Consider the following 22,735-nt stretch of genomic DNA (forward strand, 5'->3'; position numbering starts at 1 on the left):
TTCCCGGGGCGGGATTTTTAAAATTCCAGGGACCGATTTTGAGAATTTGTATCAGGAGAACATAAGTTGTGAGGAGGTATCCTTCGTGCCACTTCTTGGAATTTTCATGACGTCATTTCCAAGAATTCCCGAGGCGGAATTTTTAAAATTCCAGGGACCGATTTTGAAAATTTGTATCAGGAGAACATAAGCTGTGAGGAGGTATCCGTGCCACTTCTTGGAATTTTTGTGACGTCAAATTCCAGGAATTCCCGGGGCGGGATTTTTAAAATTCCAGGGACCGATTTTGAGAATTTGTATCAGGAGAACATAAGTTGTGAGGAGGTATCCGTGCCACTTCTTGGAATTTTTGTGACGTCAAATTCCAGGAATTCCCGGGGCGGGATTTTTAAAATTCCAGGGACCGATTTTGAGAATTTGTATCAGGAGAACATAAATTGTGAGGAGGTATCCTTCGTGCCACTTCTTGGAATTTTGATGACGTCATTTCCAAGAATTCCCGGGGCGGGATTTTTAAAATTCCAGGGACCGATTTTGAGAATTTGTATCAGGAGAACATAAGTTGTGAGGAGGTATCCTTCGTGCCACTTCTTGGAATTTTGATGACGTCATTTCCAAGAATTCCCGGGGCGGGATTTTTAAAATTCCAGGGACCGATTTTGAGAATTTGTATCAGGAGAACATAAGTTGTGAGGAGGTATCCTTCGTGCCACTTCTTGGAATTTTCATGACGTCATTTCCAAGAATTCCCGAGGCGGAATTTTTAAAATTCCAGGGACCGATTTTGAAAATTTGTATCAGGAGAACATAAGCTGTGAGGAGGTATCCGTGCCACTTCTTGGAATTTTTGTGACGTCAAATTCCAGGAATTCCCGGGGCGGGATTTTTAAAATTCCAGGGACCGATTTTGAGAATTTGTATCAGGAGAACATAAGCTGTGAGGAGGTATCCTTCGTGCCACTTCTTGGAATTTTCATGACGTCATTTCCAAGAATTCCCGAGGCGGAATTTTTAAAATTCCAGGGACCGATTTTGAAAATTTGTATCAGGAGAACATAAGCTGTGAGGAGGTATCCGTGCCACTTCTTGGAATTTTTGTGACGTCAAATTCCAGGAATTCCCGGGGCGGGATTTTTAAAATTCCAGGGACCGATTTTGAGAATTTGTATCAGGAGAACATAAGCTGTGAGGAGGTATCCTTCGTGCCACTTCTTGGAATTTTCATGACGTCATTTCCAAGAATTCCCGAGGCGGAATTTTTAAAATTCCAGGGACCGATTTTGAAAATTTGTATCAGGAGAACATAAGCTGTGAGGAGGTATCCGTGCCACTTCTTGGAATTTTTGTGACGTCAAATTCCAGGAATTCCCGGGGCGGGATTTTTAAAATTCCAGGGACTGATTTTGAGAATTTGTATCAGGAGAACATAAGTTGTGAGGAGGTATCCGTGCCACTTCTTGGAATTTTTGTGACGTCAAATTCCAGGAACTCTCGTGTTCTCGTGATACAAATTTTCTTTTTCAAATTCGTAAATTTTTATTCGTTTGGGTTTGTTAGGTAACAATAAATACACAATGATTGTTGTAAATTTTTCTTTATTTTCGCCACTTTTCATACAGTGCATAACTTAATTAAACTTATTGTTTAATCATTTAATTACTAACTTGCGGAACGCCCGCGCTATGCACCGGGAATTAATCGGTTAGCCTTGCCCTCCTGCGCAGTCCTAAACCGTAAAATATAGACATGCGCAGTAAATTTTTACAAAGAAAGTAATCAAAGAAAAAGTAGTCGGTGCACCCACAATGATGGCGACATGTTCCTGCGTTATATGATTTACAAATATTATAATAAATGGGACGCGTACTCTTGTATAATATATAATAAACGATTATGTACAGTACACTATTTACAATATGTTAACAAATTCTATTTTGTACATATTTCTGCATACTTGTTATGACTTGAATGTGACAGTCTTACAATATATGTACAAATTTAGGAACTAACAAATATAACCGAATGTAAAACGTATGATTAAAGATAAGATATAAATACTATATTAATACGAGAAATAAATAATAAATAAATATTAAAACTAATAAATGCTTGCAAAATAGGGTAAACATAATGGACTAAATTATTTTTGCGTAGAAACATTAGTAATCTACTATAAATTTCTTTCCTTCAGTAATTGGGTAATATTTGGAACAACAGATTGACACGAATTTAGTATTAATGAGCACTTAAAAATGTGATCATAACCAAGTTGTCCTGTTTTGTGAGTTGATTTCATCATATCCATATTTGAAATTAATCGTTCACAAATATACGTCGATCCAAACATGGATAATGTTCTAGCTACAAGATTATGTAAATGTGGAAATCGTATATACGAAAAAGCTTCGTAAAAATCTATCAAAGTACCTGCGTTAGCTTTTAACCTTCGGTCGCATCGTAAATCAATTAATTCTAATAGTACTTCTGCTGGGACAGTATTCACGTTGACTGAAAAAGGCATTGCAAATATGTTAAAATCTGTATCTAAATTTTGTATATCTCTAAATCTGGTTTCAAACTCCTCTAGAAGTATTTGTAAAATTGAACAATATTTTTTAATGCAATCCTCATTTACCGCTGCTAATTTCAGTTTTGGAAAGTGATAAGCATTTCCCATTTGTAACTGCCTTATCCATAGTTGTATTTTCATTTGAAATGCACGAACAGTATCGTATAATTCCACTATAATCTTTCCTTCTTCTTGCAATAATAGATTTAGCCTATTCATATGTTGTACTAAATCTGTTAAAAATGCTAAGTCGATTAGCCATTGGGTGTCTTTTAATTCTGGTACAGGATGCCCTGTTAGTTCCATAAAATCTCTTATTATTTCATGAATATTATAAAACTTTTCCAATATAGTTCCACGATTTAACCATTCTGTTTCGATATAATTAGGCAGCTCTGTTACTTTACTAGATTCATAATCCGAATCAAGTTCTTCCACAAGTGTATGAAATTCTTGTAATTTTATTTCATGGTTTCTAATATAATACACAATGCTCACAATGGTGGACATAACATTTAATATTACACTACTTTTTGCACATAAGTTTTGCGTGATCATTAGACTATGCACAGCAATTATCTTATTAGAACTACCTAATGTATTTAATTGCGAGTTCAAAAGACTCGTAAGGCCAATTTTATCATCGATTATCATAGAGGATCCATTAGTTGTTATAGACACAAGTTTCTCCCATTCTAAATTGTTACTTTCTATTGTTGCCTTCACATGAGAAAAAATGTTCTCTGCAGACATATTATCACCTAATGACACTAAATCTAATAGCTCCTCTGTAACATGTAAATTACTATTTACTCCACGAATAAAAATTGCCATGTACAGAGTACCTGATAAACATATATTCTGATTAATTGCTAATGAGTATGTTACAAATGTGGCACATATGTCACGCATCTGGTTCATAACATTGTCTACCATTAAATCAATGCAACGCATTATTGTCAGTTTAGATAAATTTATCGTATCGAGAACTTCGATTCGTGATGGACATATCTGTCCAGCTGTAATTATTAGGCACCTTTTGATGAATTCTCCGTCTGCACAATTGCATGTCGTTTTTGCAATTTCCAATGCAATTTCAAAACTTAATCGCGCTGCAAAATCGCTACACAAATTGTCCTGTAAAAATAACTATATACGTAAACATTTAGTACACTGTTTCAGAAAGAGATATTTCACATTTTTCACGATACTAACATCAAAATGGTTTACCTCATCTACTTCTTCTTTTATTAATTTTTCTTTTATCTGTGTCATTTAAATAGTCTTTACAGACAAAATTAAAATGAGTACTGCAATTTTTTAAGTCAATTTTTTGCCAACAGATAAACAGGTTGGAACACATCCGTAATTCATAAGAAAACAATCTATCTCCTATGACTATGGAGTTCATACAGAGACGACCAATGAAAACCAGATTTGCAGCTGAATGTACAAATACATACTTTGTGTATGTCACTATAGTTAAAAGTTATTAAATAAGTCGTGGTTGTTCATGGTAGATGGAGTTGATTCCTTATTAAACACGTGTTATCTGTGTGCGCAAGATAGGTTGTATCCAGTTGTGCATTAGTAACGTCAGTGTAAATGTTTTGTTAGGTGCTTTATAACTCTGTAAAGATTGTTAGAAAGTTTTTAATCATTTTTCATATGGATCACATAACTTAACAGGAAAAAAGTGTACATCGAAATGATTGAGTCTTGTACCAAAAAACGAATGTTAATTGGCATTACTTTGTTAGGAGGGTTAGTTTTGTTCTATATTTTAATATATGTAGTTTACACGATAATGTAATAATATATTCCTTCTCATTGCAGATTAACAGTCTTAGTATTAATTGTTGAAAGTCACTGGACAGATAGTCCTAATAAACTTTATCTGGAAAATTTTGAAAATAATACAACATGTATATCTGGAGAGGAATATGAAATAATTTCAGAATGCCATCCGTGTACTGCATTTGAAATAGCTAGTAAAAGCATTGATATATGTGTCCATGCAAGATACAAAGAAGTATTGAAATGTAAAAGTGGTGAAACTATAACAAGAAGGTAATTAACTTTATCTCCATGTTTATAGTATGTTCATAATAAATAATGATGAACGTATGATTTGAATAACATATTTTTCAGTTGTGATAGGGTAGCTTGGCTAGAAGAAAGGGCATTTTGGAAGTTTGAAATACTTATGTTTCTTCTGGCATTTATGTCCTGCATCAGTGTCTATTGGAGAGAAAACATTTTAAGACAAAGAATAATAAGAAAAGTAGCTAGGCAATTAAAGGCTGGTGTATAGTTTGCCTAGATGAATTAGTGTTTTTACTCCTTCCATTGAAACTTGTACGATTTCTTAGGCAGCTGAAAGAAATGGATGAAGCTTATTTGGAAGTATATTCTTTGGAAGAGTTGTGTTTAGCACCGATAGAAACAATAATAACATTGTTCACTGTAAAGTATTGCGAATCTAAAATCAATATTAAACTTATACTGAACAAAAAGAAGCCTCTTGAACGAGCATATATGATAAATATTTCCAATTTTGTATACGAAGTTATGGATACAAATAGAATCCCATATCATGCAAGTTCTTGCGAATTACCAATTATTATTGTAAATAAAACTAGCTGTGTTGCAGGGCTCTGCGCAATTTTACGGCAAATCGTTAAAGAAGTTACGGTAAAATACCCGGAGCATTACTGTAAGAAATTATTGGGATTCAAAGATTCGTGTTTAACAGCTTGTTCGGAAACGAGTGTATGGACGAAATTTTGCGAGGTAGATTTGATTCTAACGACAAAATTTGTACACGCAAACGACGAAATAAAGAATGAATTGCCTACCAGCATGGCAAGATTTGAATGTCACATGTCGCAACCCGTTAGACTACATAATTTGTATAAATATACCATGTCCAAGAAATTTTCCGACGACAGTTTGATTTCACCAGAAGGATTACGTTTATTAGAACATACGTACGCCGAGGGCTCGTATATAACACTAGCAGATATAATTATATTCGTTTGTATACATATTTTATTAACTGTATTTTCGAGTGAAACAACAATGAAGTTGCTTCCACTTACAGCCAAATGGTACAAAAAAATGATCGAGGATCAAACGATACTCGACTGTCTCGAATTCTTGCCGCTGTTGAAGAATCAAGACATAACGGAATTCCATTATACGCTTCCTCAAGTGGCGAATCAGAGTTTGTATAAAAGTGATTCAAAGAGATACAAACCAAGAAATCGCATTTACACGAGACAAGAAGATGTTGAAGATTCGTTACAATTGTTCAAAACGTTGAACATACAAACCAATCTTGACCTACAACCATTCGGTGCAGAATTAAATCTGGACTGGTCGTCGATACCGTATGACGCTACGCCGGAAGGCGGCTCTTTACCATCAACACGTTTGAAAAAGAAACACGAACAATTAGAAAACATGTGTAAGCCTGTAATAAAATTGGCAAAAGCGGGAGACGTCATCGTAGATTTTTGTTCCGGTAGTGGTCATTTGGGTATCCTGATTGCATATCTATTACCATATTGCACCGTTATACTGTTAGAAAATAAAGAAGAATCACTGAACAGAGCCAAAGAAAGAGTAAAAAAACTCGGATTAACGAACGTTAGATTTTACCAGTGCAACTTAGATTATTTTAAAGGGCACTTCGACATTGGTGTATCGTTACACGCGTGCGGAGTAGCAACTGATTTAGTTATACAACAATGCATCAGATTAAATTCTATTTTCGTCTGTTGCCCTTGTTGTTATGGATCGTTGCACGACTGTCACCATTTAACTTATCCAAGGAGCAATGTTTTCAAGAAACAAATGGAGCAAGATAAATACATAGTTCTTAGTCATGCTGCAGATCAAACTCATGACGAACAGAATGTTAAGACGAAGCAAGGTTACGAATGTATGGCGATTATCGATACCGACAGAAAGTTGCAAGCTGAACAATTTGGCTACAAAGTATATCTTTCTAAATTCATACCGAACACGTGCACGCCTAAAAATCATGTATTAATAGGGATTCCTAGAAAAGAAAATGCGTGTTCAGAATATATAAGTTGATCGCGTTTGTATTTTCACTGTTTTTATATATAATATATATATATATTCGCGAATACGAATGAACTTGAAAACTATTCTTGCTATTGAATCAACGAACTTCGAATAAAGCTATGTTCACTCACTTAATAGGCAAAGCGTTTCTACTTCAACTGTACATCTGTCTTAAACTATGAACGAAGTACGTGATCTTGTTGCGTTAATTTTATTAATAATTGTACGAAGAGATGTTTTTATTGGTATGTACAAAAGAAGGAGAAAAAGAATTATGTAGTATACAAATTATTAGCATCACCTTAGTGTCTTACACAGATTTTCGTCTATTATTTAAATAACTAGGGAGAACAAGAAACGAAACAAAAAGAACAGTTGTACAGAGTATGTCGAGGAACTAGGGAATATTTACTTTCTGTTATACCACTACAAGCGCTAAGTATGTTTTCCTTTAGACAATATTGAAATTTAAATATTCTTTTGCTTTTATTTTTACCATTTAACATTCTGTTGTTTCTTTTTTTTTTGTTTGTTTCAACACTTAATTTTGGTCTTTTAATAAAATGGCTAATGAAGAACGAATACAGAAGATACCATTTATACATTTTTATGTCTTTAAGAATTGGATTTCGTGTACTATTTACAATTTCAGTCATACGAGCACAGACACACTACCACAGAGTAGGTTAGCTGTATCTGGTATTTCTTTCACTTAAGTAATAAGTTTATTTCTTAATCGATTCCATCTATCAAGCTTTTTGTCCCCGTGTGAAAGATAATACTTAACACCAAGAGATCTTAATAATTGTATTAAGCTAAACTAACTTCGTGGGATGTAGCGCAATGCACGTAAGAGAAGTTCGTAAACGTATTTCAGTATTTTTTTTTAAAAAAGATTTAGTAATGCTATAATGACAAAAAATCGAAACTTACAGATAGTATCGTTCATAGTAAAAACTATATTTCTATACGTTTAAAAACCACGAACAAAAACAAACTGTCCAAAGACCTGCTATAAAATATCCCACCACAAAACAAAACGTTTTGTAAAGAAAAATTATAATATAAGATTCTATGGTAGTACTTAAACCTATGTAAATTCATGTGCATACAAAAAAGATGTGTTCCATCATCGAGTAGTAGAGTTCTGAACAGAAATAGAAACAAAAAAAACCCATTAAGATGTATATAAATTCTTCGAAACAGAATGGTACATCGAAGAATGTTCAACAGGTCTTTCATGGCAGTTTGTTTTACTTCTCGCTTACACGAATTGAATTCTTTTTCTCAACGTTTGGCTTTACAGCATAAATAATCACACGAAACGTCGAAATTTTTCATTTTATTCCATGTAAGTTTCATCGAAGATTCGAAAATGCAAGGATCAATTGATGTACCTACTAGATATAAATTTTAAGTATGACGCATGGATAAAAGGAGATTTGAGCCAGCCCAATCATTGTACTTTCCTTAGAAATTTATTTAATCGAACGCTGAATCACCGCTTTAGGTAAATCAATTGGTCCTTTTATCCTTTTTTTTTGCCTAGTTAAAAAGACCGACGTGCCAACCACAACACAACAAGCACAGTGCTCCTAACAGAGTACTTATGTTCATACCGTATATTGCTTAAGTTAAAGAGCTTATAAACGCGGCATTCTCGACAATTTTAGTATCCTCTAGAAAAAAATTGCTTTGCGTACAGAATTCCGATTTCTTTTACACTCTTTTTTTCTTTCGATCATTATGGTTTTAAGAGATTTCGTTCAACGATAGCGTACAAAACATTTGATTAGAACCGATTCAAGGATTTTCGTAATATTTATTATAGAACTTTTAATTAATATTGTCTAGAGGCACCTGCAACAGTAAAACGGCATTCATGATACAGATGTCGTCATCTTTAAAACATGTGTTTGCGAATCTACTTACAAAAACGAAAAGTACTCTAACAATGATTAAATGTTCTTCGAACGTGTACTTGAATTTAGGTGGCACGTCTGAAAGGAGAGAGCGTCCGGTTTAGAAGCCCGTTAATTTATTAATCTATACAGAACTGATAATAATTAGCGTTTTTTTTCCTTCTTCGAGTTTATTTTTGTCGTCCCTTAGGAAATGGATCACGACTCTCCGTTGCCACTATCGTCACCGTCTTCGTAATCGCTGGCACTCATTTGCTCGTCATCATCGTCGTCGTCCAGCTCGTACTCGTCATCGTAGAAATCCGTCATGTCTAATTGTTGCTCGGCTGGCCTCGCATGAGTCTTGATACAATAATCTTCCAGCGTTACCGGCACTACGATACCTTCTTTTTCAGCTTCCATTTTAGCCGCTTGCGCTTGTTTCCTGCAACGTGGGCAACATCTTGTATATTCTGGTACAATATAAACTTCTCTTGGTTAAAAGCAATCGTGAAAATAAACAAGTATCGATACAACTAAGATTTCTAACAGAAGTTGCATGCAGCCATACATAGACATTACTATTATTGATTAAGATTGAAAAAAAGAACAATTATAGAATTTGGGAATAAGTCAATATTATTATACCTTATGATATTTTCATATTCTTTGTCTTTACCCTTGGAGTCGCGCCAGCGCCTGTACATCACAGAAGCATCCACGTTGGCGGGGCTATACGTGTTGGGCTCGTTTAAGAGCGAAATCACCGAGAGGAGGATCGTCCTGTTCCAAAACCAGAATTCGTTTATCGTTTTTGCACCATATATAGCTCAAAGAATCTAATGATAATATGGTTAGACCCGAATAGTATAAATATTATTTAATACGTTCAACGATGTCCGTGTAATTTTCTTCATCAATCGCGCTCTCACCTGACATTCTGTGTTGGATTCCACCTCTCGCATGGTAGTTCGCCACTCTGTGGATCGTCTACGGGTGGATGCAAAATCGATATGCATAGGTCTCCATTCTATAAACAACGATAAAACAAATTTTATATATCAATCCTTTGCTATCCAAGTGTCCTTCTTTGTAAAGTTAAAAGCCAACAACGGATCTACTTCAAGACAAAAGAAACACAAAACTGTTGGAATCATAAATCTGAGAAAACGCGCGACCATCGGCGCGTTTAAACCCACAGTCAAGGGCAACGACCAACTTTGGCAAAGAAATAAGACTCGTTTGACCCGAGAAGATGGAAGGGAGTGGAGTTCCGCGTTAATCGTCCCTGAAGGCGCACTGCCCATCGTGGAAACGAGCTACGAAGGACAAAAGTCTCGCGGTATCTTTCGCGAAGCTTAAAACTCTTCTGTATATATAATGCACCATATTTGGAGATTGGGACATGTATCGGTGTATAAAGTATTTGCGTTGAAGAATACACGCGACACTATTCCGTTGAAATCACACCATGGTTCTTGTCTCTGCCCATGAAGAGAGGTCGAACGAGTCAGAATAAAACCGACTATAGGTTGTTTCAAAGATACGGCTAAGTCGCTTCAAGCTCGTTGAATATTATTATTTCGGTATATATTTTTCGATGAACAATTTCGAATATAATTGCGTGGGCACATTAAAACTGGACATCCTGTATAATCGTATGGTAAGGTTCGTTGTGGACAGAAAGCCGTAGCGTACCGCAATGCTGCTGGCTAATGGCCAGCATAGATGAGAACACGTTCTCTTGGTACCTTTAGCTTACTGTGATTCCCGAAAATTTGCGGCAGTTGCCGCTACGCCATCGCAGGATACAAACACGAACGGCATTAATAAATACCTTACAGTGGTATTTAATGTTTTATCTGCCGGAAGTTTATTATTAATAAAACTTGCGTTACGAGACCTAGTTTCGAATACTAATAACTTATCGTCTTTAGTTACTATTAACAAGGGCTCGTTGATTTCAGCTACGAAAAATAGGCAATGCGTTAACACGAGGAATTCGAAGAAAGTAATTTTAGAACGAAATACATATTACATTAAATGCGCTTGATTTTACACGATGAGCAACAGGTTTTACAATTTCTTGGTAAGTTCATGACATGGCCTGTCTTCTCGCGTGTTTCTTTACTACGCTACTCTCTATGCGTGGTTGTACGATGCAGGAAATAAAAATAAATCTCGACTTTGATGCCCAAAAATACTTGCTTTAATTATACGACGCAAATTTAAATATAATAAACAGCGCTCTTCTTTTCCTGCATCGATCATGCTCAAAATTAAATCGAAGAACTTACACCGCAGAGCTCAGGTTGACATCGCTCTGTGGTTCTTTTAAATAACATGCGATTAAACTATTTTCACGGTATCAAAGAGACGATAAATCATGTGGCGGGTACACGGTTTCATGTCGAAGAGTAACTCTGCTCCGATCGGGAAGCTTTACAAACGAACAACGTTTCTAAATATCTTCGCAGAATGTGTAGGCGTACTTGTCGTTTTCGAAATCCCCAACAAGCGCTTCGAGAAATTAAAAAGCTCGCGTACCGAAAAGGAAAGTGATCTCGAATTAAGCGGCTTCTACGAATTCTTCGGAAGACGTAACTATTACTGTGAATCATCTTTGGAGAAACGTTGAACTAGATATATTCGATGTTGTCTTGGTCGGTTCTCGCGCGACTACCGGTGATCTTGTCCCGTTAATCCGTTCGAGACGAGGTTCTTATTATAACGCGATCCGCAGGAGGCAGAATTATTTTTGTGTCAAGTCTCTCGTTATTTACCACGGTCTCGTGCGCGTATCTATATACTCAAACTTGAAACCAGTGTCATTTCTAATCTCTGAATATATTTTTTTTATCATTTTCACTTTTATGTGACCTTAACGGTTAGATATCGTTGGACAAATATGATGCGTCGTCGCTTATCGAAATCTTCTTTGGTAGTTTTTACACGTAGACTAAAAATATAATATACAGGGTCAGCTCCGACACCGTCAAGATAGTCGGGGGTTAATCGAGGTTCCGAGAGCGAGCTTACGCGAGATCATTTCCACCTTACACAGTCGAGTCGGTCGTAAACTCGTGGCAATACACGAGCCACCACACCTGAGACGCACCTTTGCACACAACCGAAGAGTATCGAGCACAAACGCGGACTCGAGAGCACACGAGTTGCACTGGGATCGAATGTACGTGTGTGTAAAGCGTAGACACACGCGTACTACCGCGCCGGTCAAACGTTTCACGGTTCGTCGAATCCTGAGGCGACGACCTCCTCGCGAGGGCAACGAAGCCTACAGATTTTCTAACGATTTTGCTCTTGCCACGACTGAACATCGGACGTACGATCATCCGTATACAGAGCGTTTAGTACGAGGATCATTTATCGAACGTCCTAGGCAAATATCGCTCGAATCGAACTCTGTCTCTTTTCGTTTCGCTCCTTAACGAAGAATCCATTATTCGGATTCCGACAAAGACGACTTTTAGCTCGTCATTCGACGAACGGTTCCGAAGAAACAATAGCGTTTTGCTCTTGTAGCGAGGAGGTAAGAAATTCGAGCAGAAAGAGATAGCTATTATTATCTGGTCGTGTCTCGTGTTTACAGCACGTCGTAAGATCCCCTGTGGAGCAAGAAATCTCTCATGCACGTGACTCACGTGGCCAGACGATTCCGGACAAAAGACTTTTCGCATGAAGTCATTCGGTTGTCATTGAACACGCTACGGTTAAGTAGAATTTGCTAGATTAGAATCGAATTACGCAAAATACCCTCAATATGTATAACCAGAACTTGTTTTCCAGCAATAATTTTCCTGCATGCACAACGCTAGGTATTAAATTAACTCGATGTTTGCTTAATGCAGGACCTCTAAGGAGCAACTTATTCGACGAAAGTTGTAACTACGAATTGTTTCCGACCCGACTTCGTTTACGAGATATCAACTGTCCTACGAGCTTTTTAAACTTTAGACGGAAAAGCCTCTGACTGACACGAAGGTCATCGATTACTTAGGCGTAGTAATTAATGAACGAAGAAGGCGATAAATAATTCGTAATATTTTTATGCGTAAAACAATTTCACCGATTGCTGGACTTTAAACGAATATCTCGCATACTTTGTTAGCGTCGAGCTCTAGCGGAGAATTAATCTTTTCAAGGAAAAAAGAAAAAATACACGCAGCTCGAGACGACGGCAGTAGGCGGAAGTGCATTGGCCTCTGTGCGAGTACGAGAAGTGTTCGCGTATGAAAAGTGATTCGTTGCACGGAAAATAGCATAGCGAATACAACGGTCGAGCATCGATATATTCGCACGATATAACGAAACGGAACCGCTGCTAGGAAACGTTGGATGAATTCGTGTTAACCACAGGTTACCATTTTTACCTCGTTTAATCGAGGATTTATCGGAGTAGGAACGAAAACAGTTGCTTTCCACGAATGTTGAAAACGAAATTGATCTTTCTCGGACAACTCATACCGCGAACACTCGTAAACGATCATGTTCGCTGCACCCATCAGGGATGTATAATTAATGCAGCAACCCGACGCATGAAATTTACGCGAGTTTATTCCCGTTAGCCATAACGTGTTCGCCTGTCTGATCCCTTCCAACGAGTGACTGGACACGGATGTCCAAGGAGCTTTGGACGGTCATTGACTCTTTGCTAGTTGCTGAAGGGTCACAGGAAGAGCACGCGAGAGACGCTTTAGGAAGGAGTAGCGTGTAATAAGATGCTTAAAAGATGGGGTCGTATGCGATCCATAATGAACTTTTCTTCTTTTCGATTCTTGGTTTATTACATGGTTCTTTGCCTCGTGAAATCGAATCATTCCGCTACGACAGTCATCGGATAAGTTTAAAATAATATTTTTCTCCTTTAAACTCGAGATTTTTCGATAGCAACGTTGCGTGCCAAAATGCGAGATCGTCGCGACGGTTTCGCGAGTCCTGCGGATAACGACGACGCAAATGCTGGTAGCAGAGGGTCGAAAGACAAAGAGAAAATCGTAGAAAGCGAAAGGGGACACGGAGGAAAGAGAGAGTGACGAGGAAGAACGAAGGGGTGGAGGATTCAGCGACAGCCATGAAGAGGCTGAAAAGGAACGATGGGGGCAGAGGAGGAAAGCAGAGAGGAAGGGGACAGAGAGACGTAACGAAGAGGGATGAAAAGCGGTATATACACGGAGGATCGATAATTCTCGTATTTACCCACCTCGTACACGTTCGGATGCCAAACTTTCGTCATAAACCGAATGCTTGGTGGACTGTATGGATAATCTGGCGGGAACTTCATGTGTGCCTGTAACAGAAAACAAAAGGAAGAAAGAATGAATGGACACGCGTTAAAAACGGTTGACTGGCAACGCGTCTCGATCGATAATCAGTTATGCAAATTATCAAAGGGTGACCACCGCACGTTTGTTCCGGGAATTATGTTCGAGTCATTTACGAATTGCTCAACGCGCTTTCAGGGAAACCGATCTGTTGTCCAGGGTTGAGAGAAGTAGTCGCGCATGCAGGCAAGCGAATTCGCCTGGAAAAACATCGAAGAAAAACACAGGGGTCTATGAAAAATTCGAACCGTTTTGCGTATCGAAGGGGTCGATGTACAGCCTGTTAATGAAACAAAAAGATGTTGAACGTTCCAACGGATAGTCTGCTCGTTGCCAATTTTCTCTACGCGTTTCCGATTTTCACGAAACTTTCTGGACCAACGAAACGACCAAAAATAACAGGTTCCGCAAAGTTTCGTTCGAACCGGAGCCAAACAATTTACGACCCTTGTCGATCCATTTCTTTCTCTTTTAACCGAGCTTGTCTAAGGGAATTGCTGAAATTTGATCGTGTAAATGCTTGCCTTAAAAAGTTTATCTTTAAGAATTAATTGCAGCGCGCGCAATCCACCACCAGTTTAGAAGTAATTCTGTCGGAGAAACGTAAACAGAGGCACGGATGGAAAGTAAGTTAATTCTAGGACGCGCTATCCCGGAGGACGGGCTTGGATATTTGGGCCATGACCAGGTTGCGATCAATATAGCGTCCCGTCGGCGAAGCATCGACGGAAGTCTACCAGCAACGTCGGGACGATCCTTGTTATACACTCTTCTGAAATTAACGCGACATGCAGCAGGTCTCGTTTCCGAAAAAAAAAAAAAAAATCGATCGCAATTAAATTAATTATTTAAACGTCGATACTATTCCAAGATCAACTAATACGAATACCGATCGTAGCAATAATTTCCATGGACGGGACGATTTCGTTTTGATTATAAAACGAAAAGAATAGAAGAGAAGCCTTAATAGAAGAGTAAGCGCGCCAACAGCGTGATCCAAGTTTCATAGCGATCGTTGCAAGAGAGGTGAAAGGATTGAACGGGCCAAAATCAAGGAGAAGGATGAGGGGATAGGTGCCTCGATAGTAGAAAAATGACACGAACGAACAACAGCGAAGACCCATTTTACCGTTGAAGCGAGTTCACCGTGTCTGACCTCTTTCGCGATAGACGCTTTTCCCCCGTGAAGAAAAATACGTCCCGTTCGTCCGAAGCGGAATGGGATTGGGTGAAAGTCGTTCAGGTGATTCAAGGGATGCCGTCCAAAGATAGATTCGAGACAATGCTCGGAAATGTTTCGTGTAACTTGCCAAATGTTTGATCGTTTCTTCAACTTCATCTGGGTCGATCGTGAATCCCGAAGGGACGAGAAGCGCCTAATTAATCATTTAGGACTCGAAGACCTAGTTTTGAGCAACACGTGCTCGCTTTCTAAGGGTGCTTAGTATACTTAGAAAATTCCTGCCGTTTCCCGCTAACAGTCGAATCCATTTTATATAGATAATAGATTTGTTTATGCTCATGATTTTCTATAATTTAAACCAAATCTCAAGTCGTAATCTCCGCTTGTAAATGACTAATCTCCTAAGAATAAAATTTAAAAGACCTACGTACATGCGACTCACGTGTACAGAACGATACTGATTCGCAAATAACGGTGTTGTTCCCGATGTATGATTGTGTGAGCGACCAGTTACACTGTGGGAAGATAGGTACGTACACTAGCGTTACGTGAATAAGCATTCGCAAATTTATAACAAACTTGTTTGAGTGGTTCAGAAAGCGGGCGCAAGCCTGCACGAAAAAAAGTTTGTATAACAGCTGTAAAGAAAGAATTCGTTTTTTGTTAGTACATAAATGCTAATTGTAGCAACTGTCGAAACAAACTAGATTTGTCTTCGAGAAGACGCGGACGCCGCGTGCCAGAATTCGCGGTAAAAATTTCGATACTATGGAGAAAGAGATCGAAATGACAACGCATCGATATATTCGAATAATGGATTATCGGTACGAGCAAAGAAATTCGATGGGAATGTTGAGTCGATCGTAGAACGCAATCGATTCGCCTACGCTGAGTAATCTTTAGTTTGCAGGATTACTCAATGCTGCTTGGTAGTCGTCGATTGTTTTGTATAACGTGTAAACAAAACTCGTTGAATCGTAACGGTTTGCAAAGCAGAACAAATAAACTTTCCTGTAATAAAATATTACAACGCCTATTATCGGCGAAATTCACCGATCGACGGGGTAAAAATGAACATTTGTGTCGCAATGTTTTTGGTTAGGGTAATCGGTAACGCTTTGGCGTGTCATCGCCGTATTTGTTTTTAAACAGAAACGCTAACGAATGCGTATTTCCTCGGGAGTATTTAAAGACACAAACGAACGGAAAGTTGCAGGTTTTAGAAATATGACCGCTGCACATTGGCAACTTGTCATTTCGCGATTCGAATTATCGCATAACGATTCTATGCGACGTAATTGTTATTCTGGAAAAGAGAAGTAAATGTCAACACGCGATTCGCGAAAAGAATACGCTATCGATATATAATATTTACAACCACGTTCGATAATGTAGCGTTCGAAGTGACATTATTAATTATTCGACGAAGAATATTTATATATTCGATAAACGCTGCATTCGTTGAAAGAGAAAGTTAGAAACATAACCAACAAAATGAAAAGTGCTAACGCGATAAAGCGATACCGAAATAAAGTAAATTTTATTTTTTGATCGACGGATTTTGCGGAACGATTAAACGTTCAAAATAATTGTGGTAAGTACCTTGAAATATCCTCCTTGGTAAAGCGTATCCGGAGGCCCGAAGATAGCCACTTCCCACTCAAACATGTTGTCCTCGTTAACGAGTTTCACGCGAAATCCTTCCACGGGTTCTTCTTGAAGACTTTTATATTCCAAGGCAAGGGCTCTAAGAGCGCTACTCGTTGTTTGTGCCATAATTATCTTCTGGAATTGGAGTTAAAGTCCGTTCCAGAAAACAGAACGTCCCAAACCTCCTGAAGTGGTAGCACAGAACACTACAGTCGGACGGACGCCTTTGTGAACACTGCTTCTCAAAAGGATCAATTTCCAACGGGTTTCCGTATAATTTCAGGCTTCTATTACGATTTCCTTAGCTATACTCGAACGCTTCGTGATCTTTCACTGCCGATAGGGCCTTTTTCACGGTGATTCTTCGATTCTGCACACCAAATAAACAAAGAAAATATGATCGGGCCTACAAACTGCGAAGTGCTCTGCAGTCAACAATACACCATTCCCAATGCACGCATCTCTAGCAAAACAGCTGACGTACTTCTGCGTCAGCGCTGCTTTCTACGCATGCGTAAAGTAATATTCCCTAGCTCTGTGCTGACCGTTGACCATTTTTGAGGTTAAAATAAAGTTAGAACAAAAGAATTGTTACGGTTGGATGGATAAAGCAGTTTGTTTTTTAAACTGTTTCAGTCGAACGTACAAAATTTCGAAGAATTTAACATTAAATTTAATACACTTTTACACTTCCTGTTTCTTGATTGGCAAGTATGTTTTCAATCACGTGACAAACGAAGAATTGTTATATCTTAGTTACTAGGATATCACTTACTAAACACGAACGTTCATTGGATACGTTTTCATTCAGCGACAAGAGCAATGACCAATAAATGTAAATTATCAAAACTGCGATGTAACCTTATTGGATTGCATTGGACAAGCATAAATAAGAAAACTTGGCTTCGATTAATAATTTACACAAATTTCATATGACGTCAAGAAATAAATGAAAATATATTTATGTTTCTATGTTTCATTAATTTGTAATTTATGTTTTTATATTGCTTTGTTTTAAATCTCATTATTATACCGATTTCGCGACTCATGATGACATTCAGTTTTTTACATTTCCGTGAAATAATTTTTTTTTATTATATTTTCAACGTGCGCTTATATATAAGAGTCGCGTGAGCCGGGTTCCTTCATCGAGTTTCAACGAATCGTGTGATTCTGCTAACATCGGTGAAATAAGTGATCGTCTGATTTATAAAATCGAAGATATACGATGTCTACTTCAACAATGCCACTTATAGATCCTGAGCTTTTCAAAATCTACTGTTTTTGGGGCAGTATACTTGCTTTAAAGCTCATAGTAATGGTACCGCTAACAGCACGTTATAGATTTACAAATATGGTATGTCTTAAAATAAGTAATTCTCCATTTTATGTTCTGTACATAAACGTGAAAAATATTGATTTCTATGTGTTTATTACAGGTATTTTCAAGTCCAGAAGATGCAGCTTTTAAGAAAGGTTCCAAAGTTGTTTACAATGACCCAGATGTTGAACGTGTACGCAGAGCACACTTAAATGATTTAGAAAATATTCCTTTGTGGTACATAATAACGTTTATTTGGCTCACTACTGGTCCATCCACATGGTTAGCCACAATTTTAATTAGAAGTTTCGTGATTGCTAGAATTATTCATACAGTATCGTATCTTGCTAAAAAGCAACCTCACAGAGCAATCGCATTTTTTGTAGGCCTCTTTGCTACCTTATACCAAACGATTAGTATTTTACTATATTATTTGTAATCTAAAAAATATTCTAAAACTATATTTTTGTTACTTAGTATATAAATAAGCTACTCGTTGTATAACAATGCTTTTGTTGATTTTAAATTTTATACCAATTTGTGCATTTCAAAGAGATATATATTACATATTGCGTGAATGTTGAAGGGACAATAAATACAACTATAAAAACTTATATAAGTCAAAAACAATTTGAATTCTTATATTAAGAAAGATAGGTCATACAATCAACAATAAAAAACCAATGTATTTCCTTTATCATACAAATTACTATACGATTATGTATTTTCTACTTTCTGTATTTACTTTAGTACTTCATAAGCATTTACTTTTGTATCAGTTTAATTATACATATATTTGATGTCACATGTTTGGTATGTACGAAACTTACATTCCAATTTTGCTTGTTCGAGATTCTAACATAATAAAGGTTACACTAATAGCAAGTTTTGTTTTTAATTTATTCATATAATACACAAATGAATGCGAATTCCTAAACGATGATTCATTTCAGGCACTTGAGCTATTTTTATTTCTAATTAGTATACATTATGCAATCTACGACTGAATATTTATAATTACAGTACCGAAACTTGTTATTTCTGGTAATTTGGAATATTAGTTCAATCTCAAAACACACGATTCGTTCATTATTTCGGAATGTAATATACGATTAAAGCTATTTTTATTATTCCGTAAATTACCGCGTTAAGGATGGTAGCACGTACAGGAAAGAAGCACGCGCAAACGTTGTTGTGCGCGGTCGTCGTGGCAACGCGACGACGCCAATGGGCGCGGGAACGTCAGACGTCGCGATGCATCTGTGAGGTGCAAACCGTCGTCGGTGTAACGGCGTCTCGCCGTTACCGAACATGCATCAGAAAATCGTTCGGTTATGTTAATAAAAAAAGTCATGTGTCGTATTGTTACGTCCTCCCGAACGACGAGCGTGGCATTGATCGAAAAATCGTTGCTGTTTCGCTCGAAACCAATGATCGATACGTCACGTAGAAACGGTGATAGAAAAACATAAGAGGTAAGTAATACTTTTGCTTACCGAAACTTTTTTATCTTTCTTATATGTTATATTTTATTTTTTATAACTTTGAGTTGATCGTTTCATTGTGCGTAATCTATCAAAATTATACGGTATCGCGTTTGTTTTTGCATGTCCCCATTCTTTCTTTTTCCACTGATATTTTAGTCACAGTTAAGTATTACAACAGATATTTATTTGTGGAAATTATAGATTAAAACTTTTTCTCGAGAAATCGAGTAATTATCGTCGCGCCTACTATGCACTACGCGCCTGATACCGCTGCTAGAACGGTTGCCGTCCTTTCAGGGGCTCTAGTTACGATATAATCTCTCGTAAGGCGTATCAGTTTCTTTTGAAGGTCGTTGCATTCGACGGAACATCGATCAGTTGTAATTACAAGCAATGAATTATATTATCGGTGGAAAGGCGATAAAAGAAGTAAAACTAATATTAATGCGCCAACGTCTGTACAGCAACCTCGTGTACTTGATTCTATTCTTGAATCGGATTACGTGGTGGCTTGAATGCAACGGCGTACATTCATACGACAATTGTGATCGATTTTCATCACAGTTTACTCCTACCATTCATTGTATTCTGAACGTACGCGATTCACTATCGGAGGAGTGGAAATTGTATCTGAATGATCAAGGAATTTAGATACAGTTGATTAAGCTGTTTGCAACGTAAATTAATTGAAAATTTACGATAGTCTTTTCGTATAATGATTCGACCACCTAATTTCAGCGTACGTATCATTTTACACGCTTCGTATCGCTGAATCATAATTGATTCTTCACAAAGTTATTACGTAAAGCAATACAACTTGAGATATGTACCGAAATAATTACACGATTTACATACCGCGATCATTTTAATTCTAATGAAATTCTGTTCAGAAATTGTAAATAACGCTGGCAGATAATTAGAAAATTAATCATTTTCTCGGTATCATTGCACTTTCTGTTGTTTCATCGATACTCTCTCTTTGGTAACCACATCCGCAGTGCCAGAGACATATACATCGTGCACTGGCACGACTTTGCTACGTTCCGTTGCTTCTTCATGAAATTCAGTACAAATAAGATAGGCCTCGCGTGCGTTCACGTTTACTCGATATATAGGCCAACAGGTCGATATCCTAGTTTCCCGAAAAACGTTAATATTAGCAGTTCGTCGATGCGATCATCCGTTAGCTGTACAGGATACACAGTTAATTACAATGCAATGGCCCCGTACGATAGATCCGTTTGAAATTTAAAGAACCGAACGAATAGCAGGTACGCGCGAACAAAAACGATGGTTAAATATTCGTTTAATTCGATCGTGTTTGAGAATGCGAATTGACAACCACTGTATATAAGTCGGTAATTTAGTGTCACGGTCGTATATGCGAAGAAACGCAGACTCTCGTCTACTTATGCACGTTGAGCTACATAAGTACTTATCTCGATGGACTTTGCAAACGCTCTCGGATATTTATCGCCGTATCGCGGATTATTCGTCGTTCTTATACGTAAGATGGTCAAACGAAACGATCCATGACATCACGGACTGCAAATGCATTCGTATCGTCCGTTTCTATTCCGTCGAGACCGATGGGTAAATTCGTATGTCCGTTTATGGGTCGTTTGCCTTCTCCCACTTCGAAATTCGAAGATGGTATTTTAATTGCTCGTTATTTCCTAAGAGCCCGATTCGCGTCGAGATCTCGTTTGAACGATGGAGCGTTGAACCAGGAACGAAAGGTCGACGCAACGTCTTTAAAAAACAGAATTACAAAAGTTCTCTCTTTAACGTTAATTAATAATATAAGGACAATGAAGTCGAAACGGTGCCTCGTTATCGCAGGATTCATTATTAAAAGTCTTTTGAAATTAGGCAAGAAGAGAAACTCGCAAGAGGATAGCCCGATTTACGCAAGGCGATTGATTTTAATTTTTCCTTCGAATACTTGCTTAACCCTGTTGACCATAAAGATCGAGCGTGCGCAGACCGTGAGAAACGATCGATCTCGATCGGTTGCAGGACAACTCGCGATGCATCGTGGTCTCGAAAACAGGCTGATTAAAGCGTCGCGACGTATCGCGAGCGATGGAATTCGATCACGACCTTCTTTGCGCGTAAACGCAAACGAATCATGCGAATTAATCGAACAAAGGTCGTTCGTTCTTTTTTTCCTTTTTCGCGTGGAATTCGATACAATTCTTTTGTCGCGATATTTTATTTCGCAACGGTTCTGTATTTTAAATCGCGACATAGTTCTGAAATTGGATCGGAAGCGACGTGGAAAGCGCTGCGACGCGAATCCAGGAAACGAAGGATACGCAACGACCGATCTTTCTCGTCGATGAACACGGTCAAGTAAAACAATTAAGCATAGGTGAATGTGCAACCTTTGAAAAGAGTGACTCATTCGATGGAGGTTCCACGTACGTGTGCTTCGTCGATAGAAGAAGAAGAAGAATCGTTGGAAGACGTTTGTACGCGAACGTAATGGTCGTCTCTATATCGGTTGGACCACGGATGACGCGGACGACCGGTTCGCCTACGGATTTCAACGCGTTCGCCAAATACGGAGCATCGAAGTTGCTCTCGGCTGGCAATACTTGCACGGTTCCTACCCACGCCATGACCCGACAACACTTTTTACGGGAAACGTGTGCACACGGGTGTGGTACTTTCGCTCCTTAATCGAGATCGTCTGGAATCGAGATCAATCGTATGCACTCTGCGTGTCCCCGATTTTTTTTTCTTTTCGGTGGTGGGCCTGCAACGGTGGATGATGAATTCGTGAAACGCGAACTTGTCCCGTCTCCTTATCCGGTCCTGTGTGTTTTTATTCATAACGCAAATATAGTCACAGTTCTTTTAAGGAACGAATAAAAATAGCCCGATTGTTCTTTATTTTTACCTACTGTCTCATTGATTCTTGGAAGACCGAGACCTTTATTTTTTAACGAAATCTACATATTACCGAACATGGTCTTTTGCCATAGTCTTAACGCGTACTTTCTTTACGTATAGATCATTGATGTCGATAATTTAGCGATCTCGTCGCGTCGATAAATCGTACGTTTCGCTTCGAAGGACACGCGTACGCGATAAACGCGGAATCAGAGTTACGTGGATCCTTCGAAGCTTCCTCGTGACCGTACGTCGCATTTCCTGTTATATCATCGACTCATTTTTCTAC

At 38.0% G+C, this 22,735-nt stretch overlaps 5 protein-coding genes across 10 annotated transcripts; 3 read left to right on the top strand and 2 right to left on the bottom strand.

Moving 5' to 3' along the window:
- Positions 1–1,578: 1,578 nt before the first annotated feature.
- On the bottom strand, positions 1,579–3,983 carry LOC105661980 (general transcription factor II-I repeat domain-containing protein 2A-like). 5 transcript variants are annotated; one of them, XM_076537741.1, is made up of 3 exons: positions 3,785–3,983; positions 2,428–3,718; positions 1,579–2,361 (listed from the first exon to the last, which is right to left on the bottom strand). In XM_076537741.1, exons 1-3 carry the CDS (start codon positions 3,842–3,844, stop codon positions 2,171–2,173), a joined length of 1,542 nt encoding a protein of 513 aa, XP_076393856.1. In that variant the 5' UTR covers positions 3,845–3,983; the 3' UTR covers positions 1,579–2,170. The 5 variants fall into 5 exon arrangements, with proteins under 5 accessions (XP_076393856.1, XP_012136551.2, XP_012136550.2 ...); XM_012281161.2 differs by having other exon boundaries at positions 1,579–3,706; positions 3,800–3,983; XM_012281160.2 differs by having other exon boundaries at positions 1,579–3,718; positions 3,800–3,983.
- A 149-nt stretch (positions 3,984–4,132) lies between these two features.
- JTBR (jumping translocation breakpoint protein JTBR) lies at positions 4,133–4,883 on the top strand. The gene is made up of 3 exons (XM_003701513.3): positions 4,133–4,333; positions 4,406–4,639; positions 4,721–4,883. The coding sequence occupies exons 1-3, from the start codon at positions 4,278–4,280 to the stop codon at positions 4,881–4,883; spliced, it is 453 nt and encodes a 150-aa protein (XP_003701561.1). The 5' UTR covers positions 4,133–4,277.
- A 71-nt stretch (positions 4,884–4,954) lies between these two features.
- On the top strand, positions 4,955–6,799 carry Gstcd (glutathione S-transferase, C-terminal domain containing). Its single transcript, XM_003701512.3, has one exon. It carries the CDS (start codon positions 4,955–4,957, stop codon positions 6,671–6,673), a length of 1,719 nt encoding a protein of 572 aa, XP_003701560.1. The 3' UTR covers positions 6,674–6,799.
- Positions 6,800–6,859: 60 nt separating this feature from the next.
- LOC100880256 (ubiquitin-conjugating enzyme E2 R2) lies at positions 6,860–17,481 on the bottom strand. 2 transcript variants are annotated; one of them, XM_003701407.3, is made up of 5 exons: positions 16,693–17,481; positions 13,787–13,873; positions 9,498–9,595; positions 9,214–9,348; positions 6,860–9,010 (listed from the first exon to the last, which is right to left on the bottom strand). In XM_003701407.3, the coding sequence occupies exons 1-5, from the start codon at positions 16,864–16,866 to the stop codon at positions 8,785–8,787; spliced, it is 720 nt and encodes a 239-aa protein (XP_003701455.1). In that variant the 5' UTR covers positions 16,867–17,481; the 3' UTR covers positions 6,860–8,784. The 2 variants fall into 2 exon arrangements, with proteins under 2 accessions (XP_003701455.1, XP_076393858.1); XM_076537743.1 differs by lacking the exon at positions 16,693–17,481 and adding an exon at positions 15,522–15,665.
- A 286-nt stretch (positions 17,482–17,767) lies between these two features.
- On the top strand, positions 17,768–18,946 carry LOC100880140 (microsomal glutathione S-transferase 1). Its single transcript, XM_003701406.3, has 2 exons — positions 17,768–18,097; positions 18,180–18,946. The coding sequence occupies exons 1-2, from the start codon at positions 17,969–17,971 to the stop codon at positions 18,498–18,500; spliced, it is 450 nt and encodes a 149-aa protein (XP_003701454.1). The 5' UTR covers positions 17,768–17,968; the 3' UTR covers positions 18,501–18,946.
- The last annotated feature ends 3,789 nt before the right edge of the window (positions 18,947–22,735 follow it).

This window comes from Megachile rotundata, chromosome 12, assembly GCF_050947335.1.
Source record: "Megachile rotundata isolate GNS110a chromosome 12, iyMegRotu1, whole genome shotgun sequence".
NCBI lineage: Eukaryota > Metazoa > Arthropoda > Insecta > Hymenoptera > Megachilidae > Megachile > Megachile rotundata.

Coding starts and splice junctions, on each gene's coding strand:
- LOC105661980 (XM_012281158.2), bottom strand. CDS start 3,844: ATGACACAGATAAAAGAAAAATTAATAAAAGAAGAAGTAGATGAGGTA. Junction 3,719..3,784: donor ATGAGGTAAACCATTTTGAT/GTTAGTATCGTG, acceptor TTACGTATATAG/TTATTTTTACAGGACAATTT.
- JTBR (XM_003701513.3), top strand. CDS start 4,278: ATGATTGAGTCTTGTACCAAAAAACGAATGTTAATTGGCATTACTTTG. Junction 4,334..4,405: donor GGCATTACTTTGTTAGGAGG/GTTAGTTTTGTT, acceptor TTCTCATTGCAG/ATTAACAGTCTTAGTATTAA. Junction 4,640..4,720: donor GGTGAAACTATAACAAGAAG/GTAATTAACTTT, acceptor CATATTTTTCAG/TTGTGATAGGGTAGCTTGGC.
- Gstcd (XM_003701512.3), top strand. CDS start 4,955: ATGGATGAAGCTTATTTGGAAGTATATTCTTTGGAAGAGTTGTGTTTA.
- LOC100880256 (XM_003701407.3), bottom strand. CDS start 16,866: ATGGCACAAACAACGAGTAGCGCTCTTAGAGCCCTTGCCTTGGAATAT. Junction 9,349..9,497: donor AATCCAACACAGAATGTCAG/GTGAGAGCGCGA, acceptor GTTTTGGAACAG/GACGATCCTCCTCTCGGTGA. Junction 9,011..9,213: donor GAATATGAAAATATCATAAG/GTATAATAATAT, acceptor CCCACGTTGCAG/GAAACAAGCGCAAGCGGCTA.
- LOC100880140 (XM_003701406.3), top strand. CDS start 17,969: ATGTCTACTTCAACAATGCCACTTATAGATCCTGAGCTTTTCAAAATC. Junction 18,098..18,179: donor GTTATAGATTTACAAATATG/GTATGTCTTAAA, acceptor TGTTTATTACAG/GTATTTTCAAGTCCAGAAGA.